Source organism: Populus alba, chromosome 10, assembly GCF_005239225.2.
Source record: "Populus alba chromosome 10, ASM523922v2, whole genome shotgun sequence".
In the NCBI taxonomy this organism is placed as follows: Eukaryota; Viridiplantae; Streptophyta; class Magnoliopsida; order Malpighiales; family Salicaceae; genus Populus; species Populus alba.
The window spans coordinates 18,553,868-18,579,908 of record NC_133293.1 but is presented as its reverse complement, the minus strand read 5'-3'; the positions used below and the strand labels follow the sequence as shown (position 1 = coordinate 18,579,908).

The following is a 26,041-nucleotide window of genomic DNA, read 5'->3' as shown; positions in this document are numbered from 1 at the left end:
TTCAACTTTATAATTCAACACTGAATTTATTGAATATTCAACTTATTTTATTGTGCTTTATATGAGGAAAATCTTGCTTCATGACCTGTGTCGCAAATTTGCCAATATAACTTAGATTGACTCGAGGTATTATTTTATTTTCTATGTCAAACTTGACCTTCTTTAAAATTGATTTTATTTTTTTTATTTTTATCATTAAACAATAGATTGTTGAGAATTGAGTTTTATAATTTTTTTATATGCGGTTATTTTAGTCTCGTAACTTGGGCCGAAGGTATAAAATGTTAACCTGAATTGACATCAATATATTTCTTTAATCTTTTTTTGCACCAATTTTAGTTTTCGATTTTATAATTCAATATTGAATTTACTAAAAGTTAAGTTGTTTTTATTTATTTCTATGGGGATGGTATGACATTGGTTTTCATGACTTCGATCATGAGTTTGCCATGCTAACTTGGATTGGTTTGATATTTTTTTTTTTGTTATTTTTTCCTTTAACTCGGGTTATTTTGGAATTTAGTTTTGTAACTTTTTTTTTTTGACAATCATTCTTTTTTATGCTGTCATGATCATTACTTTTTTTTTTATATATATAGATTTGTTATGTTGTTTTTTATTATATAATTAAATTAAATCATTTTATTAGATCCAACAAGGTCTACAACTCAACTTTTTTAAAAAACACATCCTGGCCAGCTGCAAAACACATACCACCTCATTATCTTAAAAAACAGTTTGTTTTTGCGATTGAAAAATATTTTTACAAGAAAAAAATGATTTTTTTTATTTTAAATGATTTTTTAAGGTTTTTTAGATTTTTTAATCTATTGATATCAAAAAATAAATTTTAAAATATAAAAAAATATTTTTTGATATCAGGACATCCAAACGATTTAAAAATATAAAAATTATTGATTTTAAGTAAAAAAATTAAATTTTATTAAAATTCCGTACAAACACAGTTCCAGATAAGATATAAAATAACAAAACACCACTTGTAATTTATTCAAACTCCTTTTTTGTTTTGGTTTTTTTCTAGTAAAGATCGAAAACCTGACAGGGAAACATAGGCGGCTACACCAATTTCCAAGTCACAATTTTTATTTTTCTCATAAAAGTAGTCCCCTCCAATAACATCGTGTCGTTCCCTTCCGCTTTTCCATTCCATCAAAAGAAAAGGGAGAAAAGAAAAGAAAAAGAAATCCCACTCAAACATCAAAAGTTAAATTCCAAAGCGCAGCTGTCTTCTTGACTCCTTTTTCTCCCCATCTCAAAGTAGGTCACCATTAAAAAAACAAAGAAGGTACAGTAACTTCCAAAGCCCTCCCTGCTAAGTTATCCTCTCGTCTAATGTCTACTTTACACTCATTGCATGTACGTATTTTTGTATAATCATTACCCTATATATATAAATGGCTGAAAATAACTCGAGGCGGAGGAGGGAAATGTACGATGCCTCTCTCTCTTGGCTAACACAGCCCCGGGGGTGACTCTACAGTTGACTGCAAGAGTCAATCAAACACAAGAAGATAGAGAGAAACAGCAAGGATTGTACTCTTGTTACTGGATTCTGTTGATTTCTAGTGTTATGTCTTATGGTAATCATGTAATGGTGATTTATTTTCTTGTTCATATTTGCTATGGTTCAATATTTATTCAAGTTCTTATGATGTGCGTTTGTGTGTGTGAATTGGGTTTTGGCTGTGTTTGTTTCTAATTTCAGTTACTTGGTTTTGTTGCTGACTTCGATTTGGATATGGGTTTTAAGTGATTTTCATGTTTTGATCAGTCAGACACTCTATTGTGCTATTTGGTAAGTCTTTTTGTTAATTAATGTGCTGTTGAGTACTTAAAGAGGAGGGCTGGGGTTTATATTGTTTGTGATTGTGTTTGCTGGGTTAAAATTAATGGGGTGAATTGAAGCTCCTGTAATTTAGATGACTCTGAGTTTGTGAATATAGGATCAGTGTATCACGTCACCCCTTGTTATGCTGACACTAATGGAGCTTTCTTTATGTCACACTACTAAAATTTACATTGAATCACATGATTTAGAATGTAACTTTGTTTCTTTTTATAGATATCTTCTACTGGAATGCGAAATTAATTTCACCGGCTACCAGACACCATCATAACATGTTATGTTGTATTTATAGGAGGAATATCTAAATCACAAAACAACGTAATCAATTAAAGGGTCCGATGCTCCTTCTGATATCTAGAGACCTTTTATATTTTAAATAAATTAAATCGAGCCAACAACATTGCTGAAGATGTTGCTTCTCTAGTTAAGAATAGGTGCGAGTCCTTTCTAGTAGAGCTATCATCCTACCTAGTTCTGTCAGAGATCTGACCAACCTGCTCAGAATTTGTAGGTAACAAAACAATAAAGAAGAGAATTTTTGGGAGGGGGTGTTAAGTTTTCAACCTGTCTATGTTTATGAATTTCTATTCAATGTTAGGTGTGATTTTATTTGCTTAAAATGCCAAAGAAAAGAAATGAGACCTCTGCTTCTCTGCCGGCTTGTCTGTTTTTGTAATTCACCGGCAGTATCTTTTGTGTGTCTGGTTGTTGTTATGTCACCAGCAGTGTCAGTGTAATCAGTCTTTAACCAGCCATTGCTTATTTTTCTCCCACAAGATGTGTCTTAGAGAGCCATAACCAACACGTAGTTGGAACCCTTTTTTTATATAGAGTTTTCTTTTCTCTCATCCTCATCTTAAAGCTAGGAACTTTCTTTTGTACCTAACACATAGTTTATTGGATTAGGGAACGGGAGATACAATGTTTAGATAGGGAGAAGATCCAGTCTTTTCAATTTGATGTTCTATTCTTTGTAATGTAACCTACATCCATGTTCACACCACACACACATGGATGGTAAAATGTATAGTTTGTGATTGTGGCTTCGCACACCCCACAAACACAGGCACTGGAATCTTTTTGCTTATGATTGTTGCTTGGCACACACCACACAGACATGGGCGCTGCACTCACACACTTCTACTTGTACTTTGATTGCCTCTCATTTCTACTATTTTTATTATGTGCAGATTCCAAAATTTAAATTTATGGTTAGTGCCTGAAGGATCTTCAACGCAAGAAATATTCCAAGATGCCTTTACCAGCACATTAATCTCACTGGAAAGGATTTTGGCATTTCTAGGTGTGTAGGAACTTGTGCCTCCATCTGCTATTTCTTTTTTCTGCTTTATGCTTGATGTTAGCCTTACACCTGAGTTTTTGACATGTGTGACTGTTTCTCCAGCATTATAACTCAAGGAACAACAATGAATACCTACAGGGTTTTGGAGCCTACACTTAAGGATATACTTGACGGGATCCAACCTTTACGGGAGGATTGGGTGGTGCGATTTAAAATCATTGAAGAGTTGGAAGATGTTGTTAAATCTGTGGAAAGTCTGAGAGGTATTTTTCCTGGGAAATGCAAATTTCTTTCCTGCATGCAATACGTTCTACTAGAGATTAATGTAACAAATAGTGGTAGAAAAACAATTGCATCTCATGAAATCCTTAAAATGATCCTCACACACAAAATAGTGAAACAATACGAATCCAAGGAATTGACATTTTAAATTTAAAACTGACCAACTGCTGTATGCTATTTTTTGAAACTTAATATGCTGAGTATGACAATTTAGAATGCCTTTTCTGTTCATCTATGATACTATTGTCCAGAATGTAATTCAAGTTTTGCATAAACACTTTAATGTGAATTTCTTGATGGCTTGAACTTTGCTCAAGGTATTTGAGGTTCCACTGCAATAGTTGCAAATGTGTTTCTGTAACGATAAAACTGCAATACTTGTAAAACTGCTATGAATCCGGTTCTTAAAATATGCATCAAGTTTTATTATCTGTTTTTGGATCAACAATGTGGATGCATGACTTTATTTGTGCCAACAGGTGCTACTGTGGAGCCATTTGGATCATTTGTGTCAAATCTCTTCACTCGATGGGGAGACTTGGATATCTCAATTGTGTTATCTAATGGTCCTTGTATCTCATCTGCTGGGAAGAAGCGCAAACAAAACTTACTAGAAGATGTTTTGAAAGCTTTGAGACAGAGAGGTGAATTATTACATGGTTTCCCCTCATGTTTCCTATTACGTGCTTCATGTAGACATTCATGAGCAATCTATGAGATCCATATAACCATGTTCCCTAGTTTACAACTTGCAATAAATAAAACTTCAATGCTTTTGATTTTCCTGCACATAAGTCTTTTTGAGAGTTTTAATTATCAAAGCTTTGCATTGTCATAATGGTTGATTCTCCTGAAAAATTGAAGGTAACAGCCAGAAACGAGACTTTGGATCAGAGAGCTTGTCATGTGATTTTGATTTGCAATTTGTTGTGAATAATTGACTTAGCCAAAAACTTATATCAGAAACTTCAGTAATTATATTGTCTTTGACTCGCTGAATCTGCCCACTGAAATAAGTTACTTTATTCTGGCCAATGCCGACAATGAGCAGATTTATAAAGTGAAAAGTGATTACGTTGAAGGGTATTTTCATTTTTTATGTTTTCATTTTAAGGATAGATGAAGAGTTGTTTGGGGAATAAATCACTGCTCTTAGTTGTTGGGTTGTTCTTTTACTATAACATCGTTGTTTTATTTCATTACAAGTTACAAAATTGATGTGCAGGTGGATGGCAGAGGTTGCAATTTATCCCAAATGCAAGGGTTCCCATTTTAAAATTCGAGAATGCTTCCATCTCTTGCGATGTTTCAATTGATAACATGCAGGGTCTAATGAAGTCCAAGTTCTTGTTCTGGATCAATGAGATAGATAGGCGTTTTCGTGATATGGTCCTACTGGTACATTCTCTCAGCCAAATAAATAAATAAATATCCTGGGAAACTAGTGCATCTATTTGATGCAATTTAATGTTTGTGTAGGTCAAGGAATGGGCCAAAACTCACAATATAAATAATCCAAAGGCTGGGTCATTGAACTCGTACTCTCTCAGTTTGCTTGTCATATTCCATTTTCAGGTGATCAGTTTTCTTTATATGCATTAAACCTTGTAAGAATAGTTGGAATTAACTCTGCACTTCATTGCCATGTTAGTTTCTTCAACGTGTTTATTATGGATGTCACTGACCTGTTTTACTAGAATTAGGACTTTTTTAAAAGTTCTGCACTTCTTCCAATAACCCTAATTAAATGATTTTTCCAACATTGCTTTGTTATCTTGGTTATTTTCTGCGCATGCCCTTTTGCAATGTCAAGTGTTCTTTTATTAGTTTTCTTTTGCGCCTTCTTGTGCACTTTTGTGCTAGTGGTCCCCTTCCCCTGAACATTTATATACCATAGTTGCAAAACAGTCATTGGACGTGCAGATAATGGATAGATTGATTGTTCTTCTGGCCTTTGTAAATCTGTATTTCTTTCATTCTTTCATGTTCATTGGTCTCCTCTATAGCTAGAGTGTAGCCTACCTCTGTGCTTTACTGGATATATTTCTTTATAGCTGTAAGGAATTATTAAGTTCTTTTTTGTTTATGGTTTTTCTTGCAGACTTGTGTGCCTGCCATTTTACCTCCCCTCAAAGAAATTTACCCAAGAAATGTTATTGATGATCTTACAGGTAATTCTCATGTTTAATCCAAATAAGCTCACACACTAAGCCTTTGCTATTTGCATTTGTTTCTAAAAATATTAATTTCTTCCTTGTTTATGTGATCACAGTTAACGATGAGTCTGGAATTTAATTAGTAAATTTCCTCTCTCAGCATGTGTGTAAGTGGCTGCGAATGCATTCATGCATTGTGGATTTGCACTAGTCTGATTTTTACCTCTGTAACTGTAGCCTGTGCCTTTCTGGCAGTACTCCTGAACAGATGATTCAAGGAGGCCCTCTGGTTCCCAGAGGAGCCACAATTGTTGCTGTCTCCAAGCACTGCACATAGCACGAATATGATATCATATTGTATAAAAGATTCCCCGATCCCCCATACTGCCTTTTGGCTTGTAATTTTATTTGATACAGAGAACAAATTAGTATATTACAGTTACAAAACTTATAGTCCTCAATTTATTTCAAGTTAAGATCCATGTGGTATGGTTGTTTGTGCCAGGTTACAGTTTCTCATGACTTCTGGGAAGTAAATATGAGTCGGTAGCTAGTAGATGAACTCCAACCTGTCTCAGTATTTGATGATGATTTTTTCAATTAACAGTTAGCAATCTACAACTTGGTTTGAAACAAGTTCTTTTTCATAATATAGTTTTTCATTTGGTCTTGCTTCGAAGTCTGAAGCACATTCTGTCTAGCTATCGAGTGAGTTGAACTGATCTTGACATTTTCTTGATAAGGCTTAAAACATGATAAAATGTCTCCGGTTTTTTCAGTCAGTTTTTCGTAATTTTGACAATGTTTTATTTATTGACTTATATCACTTGGAGCTCATCTCATCTTGAAGTTTTCCTAAAATGGTAGTTTCAACTTGCAATTTATTTTGGACATATAACATATGATTTGCATTGCATAAAAACTGATCTGATCTTCTACAAGCATCAGCAGTAATTAATAGCTTGGTTGAAGTATCTCTCTGACCTGCATTCCAATATGTTCTGTAGGTGTGAGGACTGATGCAGAAAGACATATTGGAGAAATATGTGCTGCTAATATATCTAGATATAGATCAAACAAATCCAGAGCAATTAATCGAAATTCTTTGTCTGAGCTTTTCATTTCATTCCTTAGAAAGGTAATAATTCTTGTGTTGTTTTAATTATATTTGCAATTCTATTTGCCTAGGAGGTAATTCCAGCAATTGTAGTACATGATGATAGACATGTTGACTTGTGCGAGTGCTGTTTTATATCTAGATTACCTTTTTTTATATCTAAATTGCTTTTCCCATTTTCTGGGGTAGCTGGCTGTATATCCATATTTTTATTGATGTATGCAAGCTGTTTTGTATATTTGCAGTTCTATGACATAAGTTCAAAGGCCACAGAGCTAGGAATTTGTCCATTTACGGGGAAGTGGGAAGAAATCAGAAGCAACATGAGATGGCTGCCCAGAACTTATGCATTATTTGTAATCCTCTCATTCCTTCAATAAAACCCCCACCCCCAGAAAAACAAAATTCTAAACTAAACTAATGATAGCTGATGTTGTTATTTCCACTGCTGCTGATTGTCTCGCCACTGCTGATATTTTAGATCGAGGATCCCTTTGAGCAGCCAGAAAATACTGCACGAGCTGTGAGTGCTGCAAACCTGATGAGGATATCTGAAGCTATTCAGACAACCCACCATAGACTTGTGATGGCTAACCAGAATCAGATTTCTTTCTTGGACATGTTAGTCAGGCCACGAATATCACGTATTATTGCAGGAACACCAGCTAGTAACTCAAGCTATACTGGTGGTCACCATGTCAGAACTCCAGTTGGGACCCCAGGCTACGCATCTGTTCACCACGTCAGGACTCCAGTTGGGACCTCAAGCTACATGGCTGGCCAGCATAGTACAACTCGTTCACAAATTAGCAGGTCTGTGTATTCACCATCACAAGCACAGTTTCAAACTCTCAATATAAGTCCGGCAAGTCATCCCAGCAATTCGAGCTCCCAAACTCTCAATATAAGACGGGCAAGTCATCCCAGCAATTTGAGCTCCCAAAGAATGGGAAGCCGTTCAATCAATTCTACCAACCAAAGACAGGAAAATCAGACCAACAATTCAACCAGGCCAAGATATGTGCCACATTATCACATTCAAGGGCAGCCAGCATGGAGGCCTAAATCAGATCAATAGAGTTTCCAGCAGTTCTCATATTGAAAGTTTCTACCATGTTGTTGTGAAGAAAATAGTATCGTGCAGCTGTTTGAGCGTTTCCGAAGTATTTTAGTGGTCCCTGGGTTATGTGGTTGATGCCTAGTCACTGGACTTGGCAGTTTATCAGTGTGTGATCATTGTTTGAACCATCACCATCAGCATCCATCTCGGGAAAATATTTTTAGATTGTAAGTGCATGACTGTTTTAAGTATTCGATTGAAATGAGAGATGCCATATCTTCCTGGTATAAACAAACACTACCGGAGCATATCTTTTTACCATTTGACTCCTTTTGACATGCACAGGCATGAAAAACATTTGCTCTAATATATTGCTTCAGGATTCTGGCAGCTGCAGATGGGAGAGATTGTGTTTCCCAATTACTATGAACACAAGATGGGAATTGACAAGGCGTCCTAATTATGTTCAATCATGCTTCTTGATTTGTTGACCCACATGTGGTTCTGTTTGATTTTACCTCCAAACTCCAATTGTGTTGTACCAAAACACTTCTGACTCTATTTCCTTCTTACCAAGAAAGGTATATGGACAGCAGATTCAAAGTGAATACGCAAGGCGATGGTACCATCTCGCCTGCTAGAATGCAAGGTAAACACCACTTCGGTTTCTAAAATTGTTTGCTCAATATCCAAGTAAATACTAGCTTTAAACACAAGATACTGGTAGCTCAGACAAATTGAGTTGAGCGACAACACATTCAATTAGAAGAAAATGAATTATTAACTATGTAAACATTCAATTAGCGAGGTTACTGAAACTTTGCTTCCCTCCTTTCCTTTAGGGAAAGCAGGCTTTAAACTAACCCACGCTTCATTTCCCCATATAATATCAATCTAGGACCACCAAATATCGTTTCCCCTCCAACCCTTTTTGAAGTGTTTGAATGAGCTTATCCTCTGGCAAATTTCTGCCTCGTATTCAACGTCTCTGACTTCAGCCATGCAGTTGCGAACAGGCTCATCTTATTCTTGCTTCTGGTCAGCATCTTTCATGAAGCACTTCATTCGCTTCAGTTCAGCTTGAACCCCTCAACTTCCTTTGCGGCTCTGTAAAGAAAAGCTGCTTCACTAACCACCGGGTCAGTTCTTCAAATGACAGCAGAAACTATAGCTTCAGCCATTGCTTTTCAAGCTGAGAAGAAATAAAAAACTCTTAGAACAGCTGGTCTGATTGATATCTTTGGGTGGATATATCATGTTGGTACCCTTTTTTAAGGAATTGGCATTCGTTTTTTCTTCTTGTTTTGAACTTTTGAATCAATCTTCTACTGATTTGTTGATTCCTTACTAAAATAGAGGAAAGGTATTTATTTGGAGCAGATCAGCAAACTGAAAATTGGAAAGGTAGCCCAGGTCCCATGCTTCAAGTAAAGAAAAGGCATGGCAGGATACTTCGTTGGAGAGCTATAACTCAGGGGAAAGCTACAGCCTTTAGCATGGCCACGGAGACGTACTGCAGCCGGTAAGTTCATGACAAGTTTTAAGGTGTGTTTATCCTAGGAAACAAAGAAGCTATCACAAACGCAGTGTCAAGTGCAGCTGATATCTCCCCAGAATTTCTACTCTAATTACACAACAAGCTATCTTGATTTTCACCTTTCTCGACAAAAAGGATAAAGTTTCTTGTTCACGAATTTTTCAGAATTCTAGCTGTATAATAATTTGCAGGGAAATCTTCACACTTCCATAATGATAAACTTTACCAAGTTATCCTTCCATTTTTTTTTATTGCGTTTTTTACCCGATAGGTGGGACAGCGGATAGCTAAAAAATGGAGTAATTTGGACGTCCAATCATGTGCTCTTTTCTACTTAACTACGGTTTTCTTCCATGAACGTTGCAAGGAAAACATGGACAGCAATTCACCTCAAAGCCTCCTGTTTTTCTTCTTGCAAAACGTGTTTATGCTTTTGTCTATATAATGAATCGACCCTCTGGCCCTATCACATTCGGTTACAGTATAAGAATTATTGCGCGAATCAATGTGCCACATCCTGTTCATCATACCAAAGATCTTAAAGTTTAAATCAAGGAAAAGGTGATCGCAAAACCATTCACATCAAAGACAGAATGGTGGAAAACAGATACTGAAATTAGAAACAAAGTCCGTCAATCATTCTCAGCTCATACGATATTTAAACTTAGCTTATAAAAAGTAAAACGACAATCCCTACAAGACATCGAATGGACCCACGCTGCTACCTGTAAAGAGCCTGAGGAACTGCAAGAGGAAAAAAATAGCAGGCATTAGAATCAAGATAAAAGACCATGAAAAAATGTGACTGAAACAAAGCTAGGACTTTATTAAATTGAGGCGTGAAACCATTGACAGGAATTGAATCCAAAATAAAAATGTTTCTAATGTTATCCGAGCCTGGTTAGCAATGGAATAAAATGAATCCAAAATAATGCACATACAAGTAAAATGCCTGCACTTTCAATCCATCCATAATGCAGCACTGTTCAACCATGTATAAGATTACACACCGCAACAATTCTAAGAATAAAAGCATATTTGACAGATTCAGTGGATAATAACGGCCCCTGGTATTGCCACTCCATTCGCTGAAAAATGGAATTCCAGTGAAGTATTGAAACATTAGCATCCATCTCCAAAAACACAAAAGGATCCATTGTGAGAAAATCATTATTCAAGAATCAAAAGTAACCATGTATAATTCTCAAAATCATTCCCCACAAAGTAATCCCCCACCACGAAGCAACCAAAGTGTTATTTGGTTAGTTAACCCGTCAAACTTCTAAATTAGACTCTTGAACTCGAGAGGCAGGCAAAATTCAAATAAATACACAATAAAACAATACATAAGTCATTAAGCTTAACACATTCAAAGAGGAAAGTAATGATGATTGGCACATTCAAAGAGGAAAGTAAAGATGACATAAAGTTAACTGTACCTCAAATGTTGCTGGGATACATGAAAACTCTTACACGACATCCCTAAAATACAAAAAACAAACGCAAAATCAATACACAAAAATCCAAATACCCAGAAAGGATCACATATCAATCACAACAGCTATTTTTAACAATACCATGGACTTTGGAGGCAAGTTGGACTTGAACTTAGCTCTGACAACACCACTGTTTCCATGAGGCCTTGTGACCTTGCCCCAAATGCAGCGATAGTGGGTCCCATCCCTCTTCACCTTGGCCTTGTATATGTATGCCATGCGCTTACCAGCATACCATGCAACTTCTTCCTTGGTGTTGACTCCCTCAATCTGGATCAGAGATGTGTTTGGGTATTGGTTGGACTTCGACCTAACCACCAAAATAACATTTTAATCTCCAGACCAATCCACATAACAAAAACAAAATCCTAAGTTCCATTTCCTGTGACAAACAATATTCATTTACTGAAACTCGCACGAACAATTCCAACCAATCTATCATATTCTTTTCCCTGACTTGTCAATCAATTAAAATTGCTGGAAATTCGGATATAGTTCGTTTCGTAAACAAATGCAAGCTAAAACCGCAAATCTTGAACTGACATCGAAAAAAAAAAAGTTTTCTTTTGCTTATCTTTTGAACAAAGATCAAAGCGTTTTCTAGAAACTAGCAAATGCCACCTTTGACTATAACTATGAAATCCAGTGACAATATTTCAATTGACATAACAGTTTCTAAATAACCAAACCCCTTGATCTAAATAACCTTAATTTCTTTCTTATCTTATTCAATTTCTCGGAGAAATCATAAAGACATACAAATTAAAATTACACAGAGTATAAAAGCCAAGCTCCAAACTATAGTAATTACCTCTTATAGCCCAAGATTGTTCCTCTGACATAAAGCCTAAAAAACGAACAGCACATAGAGAAAGAGAGATAAACATTAAAGCAATCATTTATTAGCTTCAATCTACAATTTCTTAATTAAACAACAAAAAATTGATTCTTTTTTTTTTCAAAACATTAAAGCAAGTATAAAAAAATATATGTCTGTATAAATCGCAGACCTGACTCGCTCTCCTTGGCGTCCCTTCACCATTTTCAAACTCTGAGGCTAGAGCTCTCTCTTCCTCTCTCGCTAAAAGTGACTTATACTATGAAGCTGCGAGATGGAAACGTAAAACCCTAATTGCTGCTGTTTCTATAAAAGCGTAAACCTTTAGTTGGGCCTATAGAGTTTAGACCCATATTGAAACATTAATTCAGGAAACAGCTCTTTGGGCTTATCATGTCAGCTTTTATGGTGGGCTACCATTATCTTTTTCGTTGGCCCATAAAAATATAATTCACGTTTTTTTTAGAGAACATCAAAGGCATTTTTGCGAATGAGGTGTTTGGGTGAGATAATATGTAGGCATTTTATGCAATGGAATACATGTGATAACTTCTGATGGGGAATGGTGCTCTCTTTTTTTGAGAAAAAATGATTTATTTTCAAATAGTAAGTTTTTTGCAAGTCACCATTCCAATATAAGTTTACAGGGATATGAAACTCAAAGGCCCGGCAGGAAAGGCTTCGGTCTTCAATGCCGATGAGATCTGACGTGTTTGAAATTTGAAGCTGTAGATTTCAAGGATTGAAGGCAGAAGTTTCAAAGTTCCTTGCAGAGCTTTTCCTCAATGCAATATCCTATGGAACTTGTTGGTTTCAGCTGCTGGAGATTGTGGAAGGCCAGAGATCATGCGGTCTTCGATGACAGGAACTGGAATGTTGGGCAAATATTGGAGCAGGCTCCACACCAATATGATGACTATGCTAACAGTCTTGGTCTCTCTGGCTCTGAAAACATTTAAGATACACACGAAGGTAATATCCCTTCTTGGAAGCCTCCTGAGATGAATGTTATCAAGCTCAATCTTGAAGGGGCTTGTACTAAAACCGCTGGTACTGGAATTATTGGAAAGAATTACTGAGTTTATGAAGCTTTGGCACTGAGAGAAGCTATCAGAGTTGGTGCTGAAAGGGGTTATAAACAACTTATAATTGAGGGCGATGCCAAAACACTTATTGATGCTCTGTCCGGGATTATATGTTCACTTGATTTTGCTAGATACTATACGGTTAGCAAGAGGTTTCAATTCTTGTAGGTTCCAGTAATTGGGCGACCCTGATGTGGCCTCTGAAGCCCTGCGATAACTGTTTAATCCAAGCCATGATCACATTTTTTCAGAAATGCTCCTGCAATTGCCAGTCATCTTGTGCTGGTCCCGTAGAAAATAAAGGAGGAGATCATGATCGAAACGGATGCTACAACGTCAAAATCGACAATCGTGATCTCATTTCTCAGTATATGCCATCGATCAGCTGACAATGATTTCGACCAATAAACACACAGACGACATAGGTAAATAGGAAAAAGCTCGTCATTTGCACTGCTATGCTTCATGCAAATTCAAAAGGGTGAAGAAAGAGCACTACATAAAAAATTTACAATTCCAAAAATAAAGAAAGTTATAGCCTAAATATTTGTGTATATTTCTAGATCAATATCTGGTAAAGAATAAACAATACAAATGTTTTCAACTTGAGAAAGTAGGCTGTAGACTCTGTAGTCTGTACTATGGACATTGTGTTTACAGCAATTACATGACAAATATAAAGGGATCTCTTTTTGGCATGACGAGCCGGTTACTACGTTCTGACATCAGGATCTGCACCCACATGGTAAGTCCTCAAAAGACAAGGGATGAAATCCATGAAGCTCAGTCGCCCAGTGGCCTAATCGCTACAGGATCAAAGCAATTCTTTCCTCTTCGAAATCCAGCTTTTCCTAGCCATCTTTTCTCCATTATCTCTAAGTAGTTGATCTGATATTTACAACTACCTCCAGAAAACCACTGCTACCTTTTAGATTGCATTCATTCAAGGACGCAACAGGCGCTTGTCACAAGTCAAGATCCTGTAACTTGCATGAGGACCCTCAGATGTGTCACGCAAAGTTGCCTGCCAGCCCATGGCTTTAGCTATCTGTAGAAGTTCATCCATCACATCAAGAGAGTCGCGAATGTATACTCGGCCACCGGGTCTAAGTATGCGATCCATCTCAAGCATGATTGTAGACATATTGCATCTGATTCAAAGAAATAAACAATGTGAAAAAAGAAAGCAAAGTAAAGAAAAAACCTCCAGCTTAACCTCGATTGTAAGATCTTGGGCAAGTCACAAATTGAGCAAAAAGAACAATCCATACCTTTTCCTTTCAACAGAAAAGAGGCCAGCTGCATGCAATAAATCATAGGTTCTTGGGTATGTATCAAATGGTTCACACCTGATGAATCAAACATCATGTGCAACAGAAGTTCATTCAACTAAGTTCAAGCAATATAGATAGTGAAAAACTTTTAAACAAAATCGAAATAGCATCACATTCATTTATTATCAATGAGAAATGAAACAATAGGAAAGGGGGGGGATGGTCAAGGGTACACAGCATTATTGTAACATGTTAAGTATTTATGAGAACCATCACCCCAGTATCCAAAATGAGGATCCAAAAAACTTTATGCTTTAGCTAATCTGACAGTTTAGAGTGGTACCAATCATGCATAACTCCCAAGAGTCCACGGTCATATAAAACAGGCAAGGTGTTGGATCCGCTAACAGGAACCACGTTCAAAACCCAGCAATCAAATCCTTGATCAATTAATGCAGCTGCGAATCTAACAAAATCAACAATCAAAGCATTAATGTGACAGAGTAAAACAACTTTGTACTGGAACAAAGCAAGATGAGATGAATTGCAAATAGGATACCCTCCAAAGCCAGCTTTCATGTCCATCACATTTCTAAGTTTAAACTTCTTCCAATGCCAAGCACGGACATAGCCAGCTATTGTTTCGGACCAAAACTTACTTTCTGCCTTTAATAGCTCTTTTCTGGCAATGTATGATTCATATTGTATGCTCTGGAGTCTATCAGGTGGAGTGTGCAAACGAGAAGGCCATGTGGGAACATTTGCTCCATATCCATTCTCTGGAAGTCGACTAATGCATGCCTTCAGATCAACATACCTAACAACATTGTGCAAAGAAAGCTATAACAGATGACAAGTACAAAGCTCAAAGAAGAATCAGCAAATTAACATTAGATGCATGAAAGCCTTTATAAAATTCTGTATCAATGTCTCAACAGCAGATACCCTGACAGGTGGGCCCAGGGAACTCAGCTAACAATTCTAAATACGTAACCTATCAAGAAAACGTAACAGTTCTAAACATGTCTTCACTGACTTTTTGCCAACATTAATCCCCCCCAGCCCAAAGAATAAAACATAAGAATTTTACAACTATGATTCACGACAAGTAAATTACATCTACCGACAACAACCAAACTAATTGCAAGTCTACCATTGCAGTTAGAGACAACCAAACACTATAGGCAACTATCCAAGTCAGAAATCAAGCAGCAGCAGTTAAGGCTGAGTTATGTCATTCAGAAAGAAGAAATGAAGACAACAAGCTGGAAAGGGAGAAACATGCCTGCTTACCTTACCTCAACTTTTCACTCAAAACGCCGAATCACCTTTTTTTAGATGGCATCAAATCATCTTTCTTCTTCCTTTTAGTGTATTTGATGAAAAAACAGGAGAGAAGTCTTATGGGACAGGAAATGAATGTTCTATTTTCTAGAGGGATGTGTCATTTACACTCCTAAAAAAGCTCCTGTACTCCTAAATCTTTTAATCACCTAAATGGCAAAATTGTCCCTACAATAGAACACAATACCAAATTTACATGACAAGAGAAATCATAAGCTAGCCATCTAAGTCAAATAATGAGCATTTGAAACTTCTTCCAATGGTGAATAGCACGTCCCTAGTAAAAAAGTGGCAGAAGAGCTTCAACAGAAAAGCATTGCAGAACCTTTTCCAATTTCATATTTTAGTTAATCCTGTACATATTAACAATTTTATTGTTTAAAAGAGAGAATTGCAGGGGATTGGTTTCATGGAAGAGATTACCAGGGTTTTTTTTGTTTGAACAAAGAAGTGCGCAAAGTCCAAAGATGATAAACAATTGCAAGCAACTCCTCCATAGAAACTTGCTCTGAGTGCTTGATAAAGAAGTGTATACAAGGTTAAACATTGCTGTTAAGATAATAAAGGAAGCTAGCTCCTCAAGGGCCGAGGGAAAGGAGAAGAAGAATATACAAGTACATATGGACACCTTTCCAATAAAATTCCTCCCACATAAAGGAAACGAAGATAATAAAAATATTGTAGACCACTGAAAATTGCATTCCAAATGAGAATTGCAAGTTTAGATTTTCTACTTTTCCATCAATTTTTTAATCCAGAAAATATTTGCTTTCCTTTTCTCGAGTCTTTTTCATTCTACTATCAGTTTCTACCTTTCCAGCAAAGCTAGAAAAGGTCATTTTATAAGCCATGACCCATGAAAACCAATCGAACAGTAAAAAGCAAAGCAAGTTTACCAAACATTATCAGGATCATCATCTGGATCACACAATGGAGGTATTGCTCCTGTGTCACGGCTTAGGTAGCAGCCGTTGTTTAGAGGTTTTCTCCATATTGCAATATATCCCTCCTTCTTAACAAGCTCCCAGCAAAGATGTGTGGTAAGGTTAAGCATCTCTGAATATATAGAAAGACACATTAAATACGGTGATGTAACAACCTATCAATGGCAGGAGAGCACAGCATAGCTAATAAACTGGTTCAATCAATACGTGGACCAGCATCATTTAACCAATCTTTAATAATTTAGTTCCAAGCATTCCACATATTTCTCTGTGAGGTTGATATGCTGGATTTTTTGAATGGATAAGTCCATTATTCAAGGATAACTAGCCATTGTCACATTAAGTCAAATGCTAAATTAATTTGGTACATTTAGATTACTGGAACTGAACTGGAGAAAACAAAATTCATGTGTGGATTAACTGAAGGGCAACAAAACAAGTAATTAAGAATGCAAAACCTTTGATTATTTAACTGGCAATGTCTCAATGAGAAACTGAATGGATACCTGCCCACTGTTCCTCTAATACTTGTTCATGCTTATAAACTGGTTGTGCTGCCCAAGCAAAGTATCCTCCTGCCCGGAGCATTCTATTGACCTCAAGGAGCAAAATTCCATCTTCATGATGGTGTTAGGAAAAAATGAGAGATTATCATAAGAGATGCCAGAAACATGAATCCATCAGGGTGAAGGCAAAAATTGCAAATTTACTAAGCTGCAGAACCTTGAATCATGAAACGTTCATTAGCACATAATAATCTCACACAACTGGGCTGAAGGGAAATGAAATGGCAAGGGAATGGGAATACATCACACAGTTAGAGAAGTGCAGAGCAAGAGCATATAAAACTGCCATCTATTTTTAGATTTCTATTGGCAAGAGGCAAACATGTAACTAAAATTTTTTCCAATAGTTTTGTGATCAAAACTAGACAAAACAGGAGAGTCTTACCATCACGAGTCCAATTGATTCTGCATCTTGAACAATGTATCAATTCAAATGCTTGACTCGGATATAGTAGACGGTGAGTAGCAAATGCAGCCACCATTGCAGGTACACCACGCTCAAGAGCAAATTGAATCTGATTCTCGTGAACATCTTTGGGAGCAATAGACATGGTCATAACATTCCGTGATAGTGAATAGGCACCAAAACTTGCCACGCCACATCCAACATCTAGAATCATTCGAGTATGATGACCAAATGTAATATCTGGGACCATCTACACATAGCCAATGAGATGTTAAACAACAAATAAACAGGCTACGCATATCTTTCCTTCCCAAGACTACTGATAAAAATAACATACCTGAGCAATCTGATCCAAATATTTATCTGCCCCGTGTATGAACTGTGTACCACCTCCGGGGAACTTAAACTTCTCTTTCTCTTTAGAAATCCAGTTCTGCCCCCCTTTGTCATCAACTAATCGTGTATGAGGAACATTGCTATACCATACCTGTATGAAAATGGAATTTTAATTAAGAATCTCAAACGAAAAAATAAGCTAAAATAAAAAAACGAACAGTATTTGCAAACAAAACCCCCAGAACAGACTGACTACCTTGAATCGGCAAATGCAGTAAAGTAAATCACAAACGAAAAAACAAAACCATATTCCAGATATTTCACACAGCTCATGACAACATAAACAAAATTTATTCCTGATGTAATGAAATTTATGTGAAGAAAAGTGGAGAAACCCTAAATAACTACTTGTTCACTCGAGCTAAATTCATAAAAAGTAAAAAGAATTAATTCTCTTCCATTTCCCCCATTGTCAAAAAAAAACATGGAAGAATGATCCAGGCAAATTCTAGTGATAAATTTATAGTTTCTTTTCTTATCCTCTCCATTCTCTACAACAAAATAAACCCCACTTCGATCCCAATACCTCATCACGACTCCGCGGCCATGGAATCGGCTGCCGGTATCCTTTAGGGGGAGGAACCAAGCAATTCAGTCCCTTCCCCTTCTCTGGACAGTGCCTTTCGAATCTCTCCCCTTTCTCCGTCAATTTCAACCTCTTAATAGCCTCCACATTATCCAAACACGGTATATACTCTCTCATGCTCCCTGGACACAACTCATATTTCCTAACCCTAACCTTGAAATTCGTACTTGCACTCTCAATTCCAGTCTCATTCCCCCAATTCTCCGCAATATCCGGATCAAACTCTCCAACCTCGAAATCATCAGTCATTTTTCCATCCGAATCAATGATCCCAAACGTCCGGTTGGGATTGGACAGTGGAGATTCATCGGGAGGTGGGTAAATGGAGGGTGGAGTCGGGGTTATGGCTTGTTCTGTAGGGGGGTGATCGGATTGGATTAGGGGAATTAGAGAGGTGATGTTGAACGACTTGTCGTTGTTAGGAGAGATGGAAATGGAGTTTTGTGGTGTGGAGAAGAAGAGGAGTTGTTGGTAGCCACTGTTGGACCAGTGTTTGCCTAAATAGAAAAAAGTGATTGAAATTAAAGCGAAGGCTGTGATTTTGAGGATTTGTGGGGTTTTAATGAAATCTGTGTTGATGAGCGGTTTCATGATTGATTGGTGCGGTGGTGGTGATGGCGTTGTGGTGGCGAGGGTGGTGGTTTCTTTGGGATCTAAGAATACAGCGAGCTAGGCTCGCACAGGCGCGAGAGTGAGCTAGCGAGCGTCGGTCGGTCGGTGATCTGGAGACGTAACGGGTTGTGAATAGGAGGTGAAGGGAAAAGAGAGTGAGCTGGCAACTGGCAAGTGCTGTGTTTAATTATCCGAGGAGATCCAAATTATCCACTAAAAACTCAATTAAATCCGTCGGGAGTCGGGACTGTAAATTGATGTGTGCAAATAAGCGTATATTCTAAGTTAGACCCTGTAAAACTAATTATTTAATCCTTCTGGTTTGGGAAAATATATGATTGATCTTATATTTTGAGATTTATTTATAATGTAGTCCTCGCATCAGTTTCATGTTATTTTCAATACTTTTATATGGGTCAATCATTCTTATTTTATTATTTTTTTTTTGTTATATTTCCTAATTAATTAATTAATTCATATTTTACCTTATTTTCCTATCTTATTTTTCAATATTTTTTTCTATCTTTTATTCTACGAGGTTGACAGACTCCTCAAGAAAGATGAATTATAATATCTCACATCGACGGGTAAAGATTTAATAACTGACTTTGTTAATAATGATGATTGCTGACTTGTCAGATGTGTTTTGAGCCCATGCGTGATTACTAAAAACAAATTTATAGTGGCAATAAGACCCAAAACAGGCAATATTTGACAGGTTAAGCCGTGTTGGCAATATTAATTAAATCAAATTAGTTCAACTCTCATACAATTTAATTCAAAATACATGCAAGGTAAAGGCCAATTTAAGAGGGCTCAAGATTGGCCAACATGATTTAATGAGATAATAAAGTTTTAATTAAGCAATTACTTTTTTTGTCTTTATTTTAAAACACTCAGTTTTTTTAGGGTGTTTTTGGTGGTTGTTTTCTATATATACCAAATAAATGACATATAGCAACAAGAATTTTCTTTTTCATGGAGGTAATAAATATCATCAAGAGGGGTTTTTATGCATATAAAATATCACTGTATAAATAAATAAATAAAACTGATGAATTGTCTTGGAATAACACGAGTCTATCTCCTATATTCTTAACTTGGTAATGGGTTATAAAAAATATTCGCATAACGCTGTCGTTTATTGGCACATGAAAAGCTCAATTAACTTTGTTAAATGCTAGTTTCAAATTCTGATCTAGTGATCAAAATTCTCTTGTTGCTAGAAAACAGCAACAAGTGCACATTCTGTTATATCAATTTTTTTTTCGACATGCGGCAAAGGCCTGGCACGTAACTAGTTTGACGACTACACGTGACAAAATCAATCCACAAAATTTATCAGCTTGTTAAAAGGATAGAAGAAAACACTGAATTGTCGAAATTAACCTTTCCACATTGAGTTTTCCTCACTTAAATTGAGCAGTACATTCACGATCTCCCCCTCCCCGAGGGATCTTCCTTTTAACTCTGAATTTATTGTGATGATGTCGAAATTTCTCTCTTTTTAAAATCAAATAAATTTGGACCATTTGAAATTAATAAGCAAACGAAGAAGATACAGGCACATAATTTTTGATCTCACTATCAGTGTTTAGAATTTAAGATTTTTCACACATCCCATTAGAAAAACGCCAGCGCTCATCAAAGATTTTCAAGCAATATCTTGAAAAATAATTAAACAATATTCCTAGCTGAATTTTATCGAATTCATTAATTAATATGGTTATCTGAAACAACCTGTGTATATCTAAACTAATTTTATGAATTTTAAAGTTAATGATTATATAAGTCTATTTAAACCGGTAATATTTAGAAAATAAATCTAAAATTTAACCAATTATATTTTTCAAGTTAATTTTTATAATTAAATTTTATTCTTACTAGAGAAACAAGCTCTTATTACGGGCTTATGGTAGTCGGGCTGATTACTCATTCTTCTGGACCAGCTCAACGTGGGCTTCACTTCATTATTCGTAGTTCCGACAAAAGAAGTGAAAAACGGCAAGAAGCAGAGAACATTCAAGTAGCTTCCTGCCCAGGCCAGCACACGTTTTCCAAACGTCCCCATTAAAAAAAGGCCCAACGGTCCAAACACAAAACCTTTTTTAAAATGTCTTTTATCTTTTTTAAAAAAACATCATGTGTTTTTAAATGATTTAGATGGATTAGTATTAAAAATAAAAAAAATTATGTTAATAATTTTTTTTTAATTAAAAATATCAACGTGTTATAAAAATAAATATATATTTAAGAATGTGATGCAAATCATATTTTTTTAAAAAAATTTAATTTAATTTTTTTATATATTTTCAGATCTTTTTAATATAATTTTTTAAAAAATTAAAAAAAAAAATTAATATATTTTTAAATAAAAACCAATTTAAATTACCCATATTACCATAATTCCAAACTTCCACACGAATCTTTTTAAATTCCTCTTGGACAAATCTCTCGAGAGTTCACGCTAACCCATTCCCAACCCCACCCGTACAACAAAAACAAAACCGACAACAAATTAAAACTCTCCACGTCTCTCCCTCCCTCCCTCCCTCCATACAAAATCCAATTAACTTTCACCTTTTTATATTCAACTTTTTATCGTTTACAGGCCTCCACCGGTCTCTTTATAACCTCTCCTCTTCTCCCCGGCCAAATTCACCGGTCTTTTCCTTCAATTCCCTCCTATGTACCCCCCAGCCTCTCTACAATCCCTCCATTTCCTTCTCTTCAAACCCTATTTCACCATGAATTAATTATAGGGTTTGTCCTAACCTTTAAAAGACCGTAATTCGTCGAAATTATCCTGCGATTCCTTCAATTGAAGTTCTATTCTTCCATATTTTTCTATCTTTTGATTCATTTCACTCGAATTCATCGCTAAAAAACTAACTTTTTTTAGGGTTTCTATGTTTCGATGAAATCATGGACGATTTCAAGGCAGATATTGATAAGAAGTCATGTTCGAAGTCAATAAACGAGACGGTGAATGGGTCTCACCAGTTTACGATAAAGGGGTATTCATTAGCGAAGGGAATGGGAGCTGGGAAATGCATACCGAGTGATGTTTTCAGTGTAGGTGGTTATGATTGGGGGGTTTATTTTTACCCAGATGGGAAAAACCCTGAAGATAACTCGATGTATGTGTCGGTTTTTATTGCATTAGCGAGCGAAGGAACGGATGTTAGGGCTTTGTTTGAGTTGACGCTGGTGGATCAGAGTGGGAAAGGGAAGCATAAAGTGCATAGTCATTTTGATCGTGCGTTGGAGAGTGGACCTTATTCGCTGAAATACAGAGGGAGCATGTGGTAATGTTTTTTTCCCTTCAATTTTGTTCAGTTCTGTTTCTTGTGTTTTGGTTGGATAATTTTGGTTTTTTGAAAACTCTGTTTTACGTGGATGGTTAAGTATTAGTGGATTTTTATCAATGCACCTGTAGTTTGTAGGTTAAGATGGGATTTTTGGACTTTTTGCATGAAAGTTAATTCATGTAATGAGAAAAAAAGATATCATCCATGTCGGCAGGAGGTTGTTTTTGGTAATATAAATAGCACACGCGTTGAATTTGATTGGTGGCAGATTGTAGTATGATTTCATGTTCACATAGTCGACGTTTATATTCAGAAAATTTGTTCTTATGGGATACTGCTATGTGTTTGACTGCTGTGTAGGAATGTGGGATTTTAGTCAGAGGAGTAATGTATTTGGAGCAGTATGATAACGTGTGTTAGAAAATGACAGTTGCTATTGTAAAATGGAAGCTCTGCTTACAGAAAATAGCATGTGATAGTGCTGCTACTAGTGTCTTGGGTGAGGGTAGAAGGTCACATTATGTAATTATTATTATCTTGATGGGAGATCTAGACTTAATTCTTAGGTAATATCACTAACAAAAGATCTAATGTTCAATTACGTATAGTCTTAATCCTTTTGTCCTCCAAACAGGTGGCATATGATTATTTCTCTGAAATGCTCTTTTGTTGTGCTCCCTGACAGATCCCAATTAATCCATGATAACATGCTCTGGAAATTAAGATCCTTCTAAGAAAAAAAAACCTATATTCCCCAATAGCTAAAAGATTTACACGCCCCCCCCCCCCCTTCTTTTAGCAAACTAAGAATGATATAATGCCATAACTGAAAACATCTCAAAAACAAGTACCACCTTACAAATTTTTAAATTTCTTTCTATTAGCCTGAAATTTAAGTTTCCCACTGTCACATGCAGATGCCTATAGCTTTGAAACTTTAACCTGCATGTTGTTTGGGATTTTGCTTTGTGCATTGCTATTGTACATTGTTGGGTGAGCAGATGAGTTTAGTGTACCTTCAATGTATTGTGTTCCTCAAACAAGCATATTGATCCCTGCCCGTGACACTGGGAACTTGGAGATATCCACGTGTTGTTGCTCTGAGTTGGTTTCTTGTATTATCGGTAGTTTTGCCAACCTAGCTAGCCTTATTTTCATCATGTTTAATAAAATTTGGTCGTTTGCATTTTGTGCCTGTAAATTTCACATAGGAGTTTAATCAGTTCATGCTTGTCTCTTCTTTGTCCTTTTCTTTTGGGGAATCAGGTGGTATTGGGGCTGGGACAATATTTCCTCGCATAACACTTTGTTGATGCATTTCAGGGGTTACAAACGTTTCTTCCGAAGGACAACCTTGGAAACTTCTGATTATCTGAAGGACGACTGCCTTATCATGAATTGCACTGTTGGAGTTGTCAGAACACATCTTGAAGGACCGAAACAGTACTCCATTTCTGTTCCGCCTTCAGACATGGGTCAGGGTCTTAAAGAACTCCTGGAGTCTGAAGCTGGCTGTGACATAGCTTTCCAGGTTGGTGATGCAACATTTAAAGCTCATAAGTTGATCCTTGCTGCTCGTTCACCTGTTTTCAGAGCTCAGTTTTTTGGACTTGTTGGGGATCCTAAAATGGATAAAGTAGCAGTGAAGGATGTTGATCCTTTGATATTCAAGGTAAGCTTCTTTTTCTAACTTCTATCCACCACCATTTGAAGAAAAAGAATAGGAAAAGTGCCTTCTTTGTATGCTTTTTTATGTTTCTTAAAAAAAAGAGAACTTTTGTTTTCTATTAGATTCATCGTATCTAACAGTTGCATTTCAGACCCCCATTAGGTTTCCTAGTGTTGAATTTGTTCTTTATGCAAAATCAACACTGTTATAATCACTTGTTTTAAAGAAGCAGGTGTGACTTGATTGGGCTCTTCTGTGTATTCAGGCAATGCTTCTGTTTATATACACGGACAAACTTCCTGATGTACATGAGATAACGGGTTCAACATCGATGTGCACATCCACCAATATGGTACAGCATCTGTTGGCTGTCTCTGACCTTTACAATTTAGATCGGTTGAAATTGTTATGTGAATCAAAGTTGTGCGAGGAGCTAAGTGCCGAGACAGTAGCAATAACATTGGCGTTGGCTGAGCAGCACCAGTGTGTGCAACTCAAGGCCATCTGTTTGAAATTTGCAGCAAATCCAGAGAACTTGGGAGGTGTGTTTGTAGGTTATGAGCGGTGCAAATTCAAGTTATATCAGTTTTTTTGTTTTGCATTGTTTGATCTGGATAAAAATACGTGAGATTCTCATTCTTATCCAAAAAATATTGAGATTCTTAGCACCCCAAGAATATAGAGTTTCTTCAAAGTTGTAGGTGTTTATATTGGTTGCTTCTTGAAATGGAAATATATTTAGTTGCACCTTGCTTAAATCTCAACAATGCAAGTATGTCATTGCAACACCTTGATGTGAAAACTAATACGTGCAGGAATTCTTTTTTCCTCCTTTTTGTCTAAACTGAGCAGGGCATTCTATATCTGAGAGTGCTGGTGCTATTACTGGTAGATATGCCTGTGTATGCGTTTTCCTCCTGTGGACATATTTTTAGCCCCTCTATTTGCTTTATTGAAATACTAGCTATTAGTGGAGAGTAAGACAGGAATCCTGGAAGTTCCATGTGTCATTTGGCATTTCTTTATATAATGCAGTGTATGCTTGAGATAAATTATCAGGGCCATCTGAGACAATAGGAGTTTTATCATATGGCTGTATAGAGATGAATCAAATTCTGTTTTTTTCTTTTCTTTTCTTTTTAGGATCAGGTGTACTGCTGCTATCCATATCGGCCATTTCTTTCTTTTGAACCTTTTGTTTTTAATGCCTAGGGAGAGGCATTAGAACATGATTGTTCTGGAGAAATTTGTTTTTGCATGAGTGAGTGTGGAAAACCCAGGCAGAATGCCAAAATTTTGCCATGGTTTGAAGTGTATGTTCATGGCAGTTCTCGCGTTGAAAACAGTAGAGTATGCTACTTCACAAGAAAAGGCAAGAAGAATGTGTAACATTATAAGCCACCAGATTGGTAGAATCCACCAATAACTTCCACATTGTCGTTTGATTTGATGGCTCATAATTTTTCTTTTAATCCAGTCTTTTTTTCTTATGAAATAACACCACAGAAAACAATATACCATTAAAAAGAAAGACACCCTTTGCTATTAATTTGTTGCATTCTAACTTGAGTGCATTTGCCCATGAAGCAAGAATGAAGTCGATCATTTTATTATATTGGTTTCTCTTTTGCATATTTCTATATTTTGCTGAGAATTTGAACCTCATTGTTTCTGTCTTGCAGAGGTAATGCAGTCAGAAGGGTTCCGGCACTTAGAGGAGAGCTGCCCTTCAATGTTATGTGAGTTGCTGAAGACATTCGCATCAGGAGATGAGAACACGAGTCTTCTGTCTGGTAGGAAGAGGAGTGGCAGCAGCATGCTTGGGCTCGATTTAGCGACTGATGGGGCTCCAGAAGAATCAGCAAATCCCAATGGCAGGCGTCTGAGGAGGCGGTTTTAGATATAGATAGTTGCATGCAAATTGTAATTCTGTCACCCTCTACGAAATGTGATCTAGTGATAGAGTGACAGACGTTCTAAGTTTCGTCCTGCCATCCTGTATGTGAATATGATCAAAAGTGTTAGTAGTTATTGCTGGTTTTGCTAGAAAATGCCTGTTGGTTTTGTTTTTACAATTTGTTCTTTTCTCTCTCCCCTTTGAGTAGTCCAGTGTTGGCATTTAACGTCCTTAAACTAAAATCCTTGAGCTCGCCCTTTTTGTCCAAGTCTATCTCGAGTAGGAATTGGTCTTG

The 26,041-nt window shown here is 36.5% G+C and overlaps 4 protein-coding genes across 8 annotated transcripts; 2 read left to right on the top strand and 2 right to left on the bottom strand.

The window, feature by feature from the left end:
* The first annotated feature begins 1,181 nt into the window (after positions 1 to 1,181).
* LOC118059682 (protein HESO1) lies at positions 1,182 to 8,106 on the top strand. Of its 4 annotated transcripts, XM_035072611.2 has the most exons (11): positions 1,318 to 1,601; positions 1,727 to 1,816; positions 3,058 to 3,170; positions 3,273 to 3,433; positions 3,932 to 4,096; positions 4,678 to 4,850; positions 4,932 to 5,027; positions 5,554 to 5,623; positions 6,616 to 6,746; positions 6,971 to 7,081; positions 7,207 to 8,106. In XM_035072611.2, the coding sequence occupies exons 4-11, from the start codon at positions 3,295 to 3,297 to the stop codon at positions 7,801 to 7,803; spliced, it is 1,482 nt and encodes a 493-aa protein (XP_034928502.1). In that variant the 5' UTR covers positions 1,318 to 1,601; positions 1,727 to 1,816; positions 3,058 to 3,170; positions 3,273 to 3,294; the 3' UTR covers positions 7,804 to 8,106. The 4 variants fall into 4 exon arrangements, with proteins under 4 accessions (XP_034928505.1, XP_034928502.1, XP_034928501.1 ...); XM_035072614.2 differs by lacking the exons at positions 1,318 to 1,601; positions 1,727 to 1,816 and adding an exon at positions 1,182 to 1,306; XM_035072610.2 differs by lacking the exon at positions 1,727 to 1,816.
* A 1,778-nt stretch (positions 8,107 to 9,884) lies between these two features.
* On the bottom strand, positions 9,885 to 11,976 carry LOC118059683 (large ribosomal subunit protein eL33w). The gene is made up of 5 exons (XM_035072615.2): positions 11,829 to 11,976; positions 11,630 to 11,665; positions 10,900 to 11,128; positions 10,762 to 10,804; positions 9,885 to 10,066 (listed from the first exon to the last, which is right to left on the bottom strand). The coding sequence occupies exons 1-4, from the start codon at positions 11,858 to 11,860 to the stop codon at positions 10,763 to 10,765; spliced, it is 339 nt and encodes a 112-aa protein (XP_034928506.1). The 5' UTR covers positions 11,861 to 11,976; the 3' UTR covers positions 9,885 to 10,066; position 10,762.
* Positions 11,977 to 13,237: 1,261 nt separating this feature from the next.
* Positions 13,238 to 19,118, bottom strand: LOC118059681 (probable methyltransferase PMT11). Of its 2 annotated transcripts, XM_035072609.2 has the most exons (9): positions 18,198 to 19,117; positions 17,613 to 17,762; positions 17,255 to 17,525; positions 16,810 to 16,920; positions 16,256 to 16,415; positions 14,575 to 14,832; positions 14,359 to 14,481; positions 14,013 to 14,090; positions 13,238 to 13,892 (listed from the first exon to the last, which is right to left on the bottom strand). In XM_035072609.2, the coding sequence occupies exons 1-9, from the start codon at positions 18,846 to 18,848 to the stop codon at positions 13,685 to 13,687; spliced, it is 2,010 nt and encodes a 669-aa protein (XP_034928500.1). In that variant the 5' UTR covers positions 18,849 to 19,117; the 3' UTR covers positions 13,238 to 13,684. The 2 variants fall into 2 exon arrangements, with proteins under 2 accessions (XP_034928500.1, XP_034928499.1); XM_035072608.2 differs by having other exon boundaries at positions 14,359 to 14,832; positions 18,198 to 19,118.
* A 2,293-nt stretch (positions 19,119 to 21,411) lies between these two features.
* Positions 21,412 to 25,924, top strand: LOC118059680 (BTB/POZ and MATH domain-containing protein 3). Its single transcript, XM_035072607.2, has 4 exons — positions 21,412 to 22,177; positions 23,504 to 23,852; positions 24,115 to 24,391; positions 25,532 to 25,924. The coding sequence occupies exons 1-4, from the start codon at positions 21,795 to 21,797 to the stop codon at positions 25,747 to 25,749; spliced, it is 1,227 nt and encodes a 408-aa protein (XP_034928498.1). The 5' UTR covers positions 21,412 to 21,794; the 3' UTR covers positions 25,750 to 25,924.
* The last annotated feature ends 117 nt before the right edge of the window (positions 25,925 to 26,041 follow it).

Excerpts from the sequence above, each read along its gene's own strand:
- LOC118059681 (XM_035072608.2), bottom strand. The coding sequence starts at position 18,848 with ATGAAACCGCTCATCAACACAGATTTCATTAAAACCCCACAAATCCTC. Across the intron at positions 17,526-17,612 it reads ATTTGGATCAGATTGCTCAG|ATGGTCCCAGATATTACATT; the intron begins GTATGTTATTTT and ends GGCTATGTGTAG. Across the intron at positions 14,833-16,255 it reads GATGATCCTGATAATGTTTG|GTATGTTGATCTGAAGGCAT; the intron begins GTAAACTTGCTT and ends CAATGTTGTTAG.
- LOC118059680 (XM_035072607.2), top strand. The coding sequence starts at position 21,795 with ATGGACGATTTCAAGGCAGATATTGATAAGAAGTCATGTTCGAAGTCA. Across the intron at positions 23,853-24,114 it reads TTGATCCTTTGATATTCAAG|GCAATGCTTCTGTTTATATA; the intron begins GTAAGCTTCTTT and ends CTGTGTATTCAG. Across the intron at positions 24,392-25,531 it reads AAATCCAGAGAACTTGGGAG|AGGTAATGCAGTCAGAAGGG; the intron begins GTGTGTTTGTAG and ends TCTGTCTTGCAG.
- LOC118059683 (XM_035072615.2), bottom strand. The coding sequence starts at position 11,860 with ATGGTGAAGGGACGCCAAGGAGAGCGAGTCAG. Across the intron at positions 11,666-11,828 it reads CGCCAAGGAGAGCGAGTCAG|GCTTTATGTCAGAGGAACAA; the intron begins GTCTGCGATTTA and ends TTCGTTTTTTAG. Across the intron at positions 11,129-11,629 it reads ACAATCTTGGGCTATAAGAG|GTCGAAGTCCAACCAATACC; the intron begins GTAATTACTATA and ends TTTGGTGGTTAG.
- LOC118059682 (XM_035072614.2), top strand. The coding sequence starts at position 3,295 with ATGAATACCTACAGGGTTTTGGAGCCTACACTTAAGGATATACTTGAC. Across the intron at positions 4,097-4,677 it reads GAAAGCTTTGAGACAGAGAG|GTGGATGGCAGAGGTTGCAA; the intron begins GTGAATTATTAC and ends ATTGATGTGCAG. Across the intron at positions 5,028-5,553 it reads TTGTCATATTCCATTTTCAG|ACTTGTGTGCCTGCCATTTT; the intron begins GTGATCAGTTTT and ends TTTTTCTTGCAG.